Here is a 7051-nt window from a genome sequence, read left to right as displayed (position 1 = left end):
TGTGTGCATGTGTGTGTGTATGTGTAAAATTTACATTGAAGACCTTAGACTGGTGCTAAGGAAAGGCACATTTTGAGTATTCAAATGTCACAATAAAACATTATTTTGTACAGTAGATATACACTAATACAAAATGAGAGAAAAACTGTTCTGCTCATTTGAAAGCTAAAAAATAAGAACCTTAAAAAATACAGTTCTTTACAGAGGGAATTTCAAGAGGGAGGCATGAAGGGAGAAAGAAAAGGAGTATTTCTGTTGATTTAAGAAACCTCCCTTAACAAGTATACACCGATCTTTGATTCTTGGGGAGCAAACAGTGAAAGGTGTTCCTGGTGATGGACGATGCAGGTGCCTGTGTGGGCAGGGCAGTCAGGTACAAAGAGGAGCTCTTTTGTCTCTTTCTCCTGACTGCCATCCTCTTTCCTGAAGGCTGAAAAGCAGGATAAAAGAAGACTCCCGATCCCGTGGGATTCTCTGCTGGGAGAGGGAAGTCTGGCAATTTGCAAAGGTCGGAATAGAAAGCCTGTAGGGAGTGAGGAGCGGGGAGGGGAGGAAAGCAGAGGAAAGAAAATGCGCTCCTTCTCAAATTCTATTCCAGGAACATGCCTGCTTCTAGAGGCACCCCCTTTCTGCCGTAAAGCTCTCCCACTTCCAACGCCCCGAAACAGCCTTGCTCTCACGCTCTTAATCTGATTAGCCACATGCAGTTCACTCACCAGTGGCGGCTGCTTCGTTCTGCTTTCGGGTGACTGCTCCGGGTCATCTGTGCTCTACCACAAAGCTCATGGTGGTGCCATCGAAGGAAGGGGGCGCGATGATCCGTGGCCCCAGGGGCTGCGAAGTGATGCTGATGACAGGTTTGCCGTGCAGCTGGGCAAAGCCCTTGGCCCCCACGAGCTGGGATGTAGCTGCTGGGGTTGAGGAGGAAGAGGAGGCCGGAGACTGACCAGAGGCCATGAAATAGGGGGCCTCGGAGAACGTCGCAGCTGCCTCTTTGTTGGGGTGCTCCGTGGCCATGGAGAGCTCCCCGCTCCCTGGAGTGTGAGCAATCGGAGTGGGCTGCATGGCGTTGGTGGGCAGCACCGTGGGCAGAAAGCCAGGGTAGATCATATAGGTGGGTCCGTAGGCCCCAGGGCTCAGGGCCAGAGGGGGCACGGGGAGGGACATGGGGGCCACAGCCTGCTGCTGTGACGTCATGGGGACATCCACATACTGGCCTGTCTCAGGGTCGAACAACCTCCGGGTCATGGGCTGAATGGGGGTGTCCACCAGATAGTACTGGCCAGTGGTGACATCCAGCAGCATCTTACGCTGAGTCTGTGGTGGCTGTGGCTGCTGGAAGGGGTCGGCGGGGACTGCAGCGGGGCCTGTAGGTGCTGGGGCAGGCATGCCAGGTGGAGAGAAGCAAAGGACCTGTGGCTGGGCCCCCTGGAGGGTAAAGGGGAGCTGCTGCTGGTGGTAGATAGCAGTGGGGGGATGCTCGGGGCTTTGGGGCCCCGTGGGAGCAGCTACTGCCTCCCGGGCGGTGTCGGGTTTGGTACGCCAAGCTGGCCTGCTGGTTCCACTGACCTGAGACCCTTTGGGGGTGTTGGGGACCTGACTGCGGGCACTCAGGGGGGGTAAGCTGCACAGAGTGGCAGCCGAGGAGATGGGGGGCCCTTCTCTTGCAACCCCAGGCCTGCCCTGCAGTTCTCCCACAGCAGAGCTTCCTTTAAGAGGGATGGTAAGGTAATTCTCACAGTCACTGTTGCTCTTCTCCAAACCGAGGCCACTTTTCCTGGGGGTGGCCTCGTCGGGGGGTGCCCTGGTGGCAGGAGAAATCTTTAGGGAGCGCAGTCCCTGCGATTTGATGCCCTTAGCAGCTGGAGGGCTCTCCGGAGAAAGCCCCTGTGGGAACTTGCCTGCCACACCCCCAGTCTTCTGGGTGCTGCTGGCACTGACCGTGAACACGTTCCTGTTGCCAGGGAGGGGTGGGAGCGGCTGGAAGGGTGGGGCTCTGTCTGAGTCCTTGCGGACAGGGGGAATATAGAGGGATCGAGGTCTTTCCCTGGCCATGTTCTCGAAGGCAGCTGCCCGGGCAGACACGCTCTCGGTGCTGGGGTTGGAGTTCCTCCTCTGGAGACGTTCTAGGGGGGCTGCTCGCAGAACCACACCTCCTTTGCTGCCCGGGGGCCGTTCTTCCACATCAGCCAAGCGTTTGGCCAGCTTCTCCGGGTCTCCCTCGGGCCCTGCACCACCCTCTCTCTCCTCACTGGCAATGAGCGACAGGACGTGGCTGTCTACCATCACAGGCAAAGGGTCACTTTTGCGTTTCCACTCATTCCTGTTGAAGCTGTACAGCTCCTCCATGGACCTCACGGCAGCAGTCAGCTTTTCCAGAGCATTCCGCGCAGGCTTTGGGGTTTTCCCTTCCTCCTTGACATCCTCATCCTTGGGTTTTTCCGGGGTCTTCTGAGCAGAAGCCTTGGAGACAATCTTGAGCACAGGCAGATATGAGCCCTGCTCGGGTTTATTGGGGGCGATCGTGGCCACGGGCAATCTTCCAGATGCCCTGTGAACCAACACTGTCCCTTCAGGGGAAGAGGAATTCAGAACCCTGCTGCCGCCACCCCCTTTGCCCACGTTTTCCCTGGACTCCCGATCCATGCTGTCTTCTCTTTGGTTCACCACTGCCTGGCATGTAATCACCATAGGGGATAAAGATCTGGACCCGCTGGCTGAAGTAGCCAGTTGCCTGGGTTTAGGTCCCATCAGCCCCTGCTCTGGGGTCACGCTGCCCTTGTCACTGCTGTCCCCTGACCCTTTGATTAGTTTCCTGACATCTCTCACCTGGTGGAGTGGCCCTTGAGGCTTAGATTTCTCTCTGACATCTCTCACCTGGAACTGGGGCACTTTCTCCAGACTGTCCCCGCGGAAGAGTTTCTGCTGTGCTCTGCTGTTGTCCTCAATGGTCTTAAAGAGATTAGAGGCGGTGCCAGCGGCCAGTTTGGGTGTGAGCAGTTTGGCAATGTTGAAGTCAGAGCTGGGCTGTTGTACACTTCCCAGACGGATCTTGATTTCGGGAGCCTTGGGCCTGATCACCGCCGTGGAGGTGGCCTGGGCCGCACAATACTTGGTGGCTTGCTTTCCTGGCTGATTGTCTTTGGGAATCTGCTGGATGTTGGGGACAAACAGGCGAGACATGATGGTGGCCTTGCTGGCAGAGATCTCCCCGAGATCAGCCTTCCAGTCTCCCCCTTTAAGGAGCTTCAGCTTCCCGAGGGGTACCTGCTCTTCCTGTTTTTCAGCCTCTTTCTCCTTCCAAGAGCGGAAAGCACTGTTTTGGCTACGAAGGAAGATACCCTTCACGGTCTCCGATGCACTCTTTTTAATTTCACATACTTCTATGTGGCCATCTGGGAGATTCCGGCCAGAAGCTGCATTGCTCTCCCGAGGAGTGCTGGCTTTGAAAATGGGGGATTTAGAGCCAGCCACAGAGCCGGCCACAGATCCCTCTCCTCCTGCATCAGACACGCTGACCACCGTGTACTCAGAGCCGGCTTCGGAGAGGTGGGAATTCTGCCTCTGCAGACCCCGGTCCCGCTGCTTCTCAGCCCCTGCAGGACCCTCGGCGTCCCGGGAGGCAGCCGATGGGGGGTGATGGTGGGAGGTGTCTGTGACTTCTCCCCTCTCCATTTTGAACTCGTGTTCCCGCTGCATCTTCTTGGAAATGACATTTTTGAGCAGGCTGGATGCAAACTTGGACTTCTTCTGGGAACCATCGGCGGCCCGGGAGGCGGGCTTGGTGCTCTCGGAGGCCTCTGAGCTGTCATCCGTGCACACCGAGCCCGGACCCTTGGAGGGGCCTTTGGTGGCCTTGCAAGGTCCAGTCGCCGAGCTGGCTTTGCTGTCGCTGCGTAAATTCAGGGGCTCCAGGAGGGTGACAACGCGGGAGCCCGTCTGAATCTGTTTCTGGAAACACAAGGGTGTCTCCACATGTTTGATTTCCCCTTCGACTTTGCTGACCACGAACTCCAAGGCCTTGGTCTGGGACTTCTTGGACTGGATGTACAGCTGATCTGCCGTGCCCCTGGCCGGGCCACCCTTCCTCAGGCCTGCGGCCACCGAGGCCGCGCTGCTCCGCAGGAGGCTCTGCTCCACCCTAGCTCCCACACCTCCACATTTTAAGTCCAGGAAGGTGGACCAGCGTCCAAAGCCCACTTCGGAGAGGGTGGTGGAGGACTCTCGAGAGCTGATGTTTAGGGCTTCGAAGTAGGGATACGCGAGGCTCCGGAAAGCCCTGGAGGTCAGGTTCCGCACCTCTTTGTCTGCATCGTCCAGCTCGCTCACCACACTGGAGGCCCCGCTGGAGTAGTCCACCAGCTCCTTTGCCCGGATGGCCCCGCACCTGGTTTGCAGGCGCGCAGGGACAGCAATGAATTTCTTTGCATGGTCCTGAGCCACAGCTGCAGCCGAGGTGTGCTTCAGAGAACTTGAATTGGGTTCAGCAGCTGCAGAGACGCGGAGGCTCATGTCGCCTTCATGCTTGGCAGCGTAGAGAATGTGTTGCTTTGCATGCACGTTGCTAGGCTCATTTATAGTCCGGGAAGTTGGTTTGATTGATAGGAGGATCTGGCTTGCTGCACTCCCACAGCTCCTAGTGGTGGTGGCAGCAGTGGCTGCCGTGGTGGTGGTGGTGGTGGTAGTGGTGGTGGTGGTGGTGACGATGGTGGCGGTGGTGGCGGCTGCCACTGATCCTATCTCTCGGAGCTCCAGCAAGGGCTCAGAGCCAGGCCCCGTGAGCGGGGGAGTGGGGTCACTGTCAGAGGGGCCACCGCCCACCTCCGTGCTGCCGGTGTCGCGGTCACTGCTGCCTGCGTCGGGACGAGCCAGGTCACTGCTAGTTAGGCTGGGTGTCCGGGTGATAGTGGGGCTTGGACTGGTGCTAAGGTAGCAGCTGTTGTCATCGTCCTCTTCCGTGGGGGTGGTGACATCTCCTGGGGTCTCGTCACTGCCAACAAAGGAAGCATAGTCCACGAACGAGTAGATCACGTTGTCATCCTCGAAGTCCCACCGGGAGGCCAGCCCCACGTCGAAATCCATGTCCTGCTCCACCTCACTCAGCTGGATCTCGTGCGTGGTGATGTAGTGCGCCTCTTCATTCTTCGGGGGGACCCGGTGGCCCTGAGATTTGACAATCATGGCCCTGCACGCTGTTTCATCATCTCTCCCTTCTCCCTCTCCTTCTGCTCCTGCCCCTCCTTCTTCTCCCCTGGGCAGGCAGCTGGCTTCGGGCTCACTCTCAAAGCCTAAGGACGATGATGAGGTGGCCAGAGTCTCGGAGGATGGGGTGGAATCATCCATTTTGGGAACACCTTCATCCTCTGCTTTGCCCACCGGGGAGGAGGAGGAAGAGGAGCCGACGGTGGCCTCCTTGGGGAGGGAGAGCTGGGAGCTGTTGCCTCCAGAGGAGGCAGAGTTCTTCAGAGCACCACAGTCTCCCTCCCCACGGCTGGCCTCATCCGGGGTGTTTTTCTTCGGGCTCTTCTGATCCCCTAGACGGGACTCCAGTGTGAGTTTCTTGGCTGGGGGGCTCTCCCTCCTGACGGGTCCCAAAGCAGACATCTGCACGTATTTCGCTTCAGGCTGGGTGGAGGCTAAAGGCTTGGGGCTGGGCTGCAGCTGCTGCTGCTGCGGGCACTCCTGGCGGTCCTGAGCCCGGCTCTCCTCGTCCTCCACTTCCACCAGCGCGGCCTGCGAGGTCCGATCAGGAGTGGTGACTTCCATCCTGAGCCTTTGCCCCGGTTTCAGAGACAGCAAGAGGCGATGGTGAGTGCTAGAGCTGGTCTGGGTCCCTCTCGGGTCCTGGAGGGGCCACCAAGCTGCCCGAAGGAAGATCCCACGTGCCTGGGCTGGCCCCAAGGCTCTAGGTACCAAGTCTCTCAGTACTGACACCACTTTCAGGTGCTTCAGCCCCAGTGGCGGGGTCGTGGCAAGCCTGAGGGGGCTGGCAGGGGAGGGGGCAGCAGAGGTGGTTGGTGGCTGGGGGGCTGCTGCTCTGGCCGGGACTGTGGCCAGTGCAGAGAAGCTGAGCTGTCCTGTCCAGTTGTTCGCCTGGCGCCGCCGGTAGCTGAGGTTCTGAATGCCATGGACCACATAGGAAGAAGCATCTGTTGGTCGACCCCGAGTCTCCCCGAAATGAAAGGAAAGCATGTGCTATTTCTTGTGAAGCCTTGTCCCTTTTCTGGATGGGGCAAGAGAGGGTCACGTCATTCCGGAAATATTTTTAGTGTCCCTTTGCTGGTCGTATTGAAATCACAGGGTAGAAGCTCTAGAGAGAAGAGGTTGGGGGTGGCGGGGGCAGGTGGGCTCTAATTCAACTCAGCCAAATGTTCCATGTAATCTGTTACAGAGTCGTCTAGCAAGTGGATTCCTTAACTCCCTGTTATTCTTCTTTCCCAAGTCTGGGATTAAATGGGTATTTTTTGGCACCCCTTGTTCTTAAACCAAACTCAATTTTTGCACTGTACTTCCAACACAATTAAAGAGACTCTAGAAATACTTCAGAATCTCCCTTGTACATATGGCAGCTTTATATTTGCCTCACAATTCTGGTCACCAAAGTTTTCGTAAGAAAAAAAAAAAGAATGTTTCATCCTTCTTTCCCCAGAGTAAGACCTTGTGAAACATAATCTGTGTGTCTCAAAATAGGGAGACTCCCTTCTAGGGTCCTTATGGTGTTAACTCAAAGCATAAAAGGGCGATTTTCAAGGACCTAAAATAGTTAACTTTCAAAATAAATGTGCAATCATAATCGCTAAGAAAAGGGGAGGACTTCAGGCCAACATTGACACAACTTCAAATCCTGACAATATCTTACCAGTTTCAAAAAAAAAAAAATCCCTAACTATAAAAACCCACAGCAAGGCAATAAGCCCCCAATTAAATATAGCCTGAGCCCTAGTCTCACGATGTGATTATGCTGGCTGCAGTCCAGGCCTGCAGGGCACCAAATCAAAAAGCAGAAAAGAACAACGAATATGCTTACCCGAGTACAGTGCGGCTTGGAGGG

At 56.3% G+C, this 7051-nt stretch overlaps 1 protein-coding gene across 2 annotated transcripts; it reads right to left on the bottom strand.

Annotated features, from left to right (window-relative positions):
• Positions 1-759: 759 nt before the first annotated feature.
• Positions 760-6192, bottom strand: CUNH4orf54 (chromosome unknown C4orf54 homolog). 2 transcript variants are annotated; one of them, XM_042701577.1, is made up of 2 exons: positions 4736-6192; positions 760-4663 (listed from the first exon to the last, which is right to left on the bottom strand). In XM_042701577.1, the coding sequence occupies exons 1-2, from the start codon at positions 6190-6192 to the stop codon at positions 760-762; spliced, it is 5361 nt and encodes a 1786-aa protein (XP_042557511.1). The 2 variants fall into 2 exon arrangements, with proteins under 2 accessions (XP_042557511.1, XP_042557510.1); XM_042701576.1 differs by having other exon boundaries at positions 760-4688; positions 4749-6192.
• Positions 6193-7051: the final 859 nt, after the last annotated feature.

Source organism: Dipodomys spectabilis, unplaced genomic scaffold, assembly GCF_019054845.1.
Source record: "Dipodomys spectabilis isolate Male_0828 unplaced genomic scaffold, ASM1905484v1 ptg000297l, whole genome shotgun sequence".
Classification (NCBI taxonomy): domain Eukaryota; kingdom Metazoa; phylum Chordata; class Mammalia; order Rodentia; family Heteromyidae; genus Dipodomys; species Dipodomys spectabilis.
This window is presented reverse-complemented; position numbering and strand designations above follow the sequence as displayed.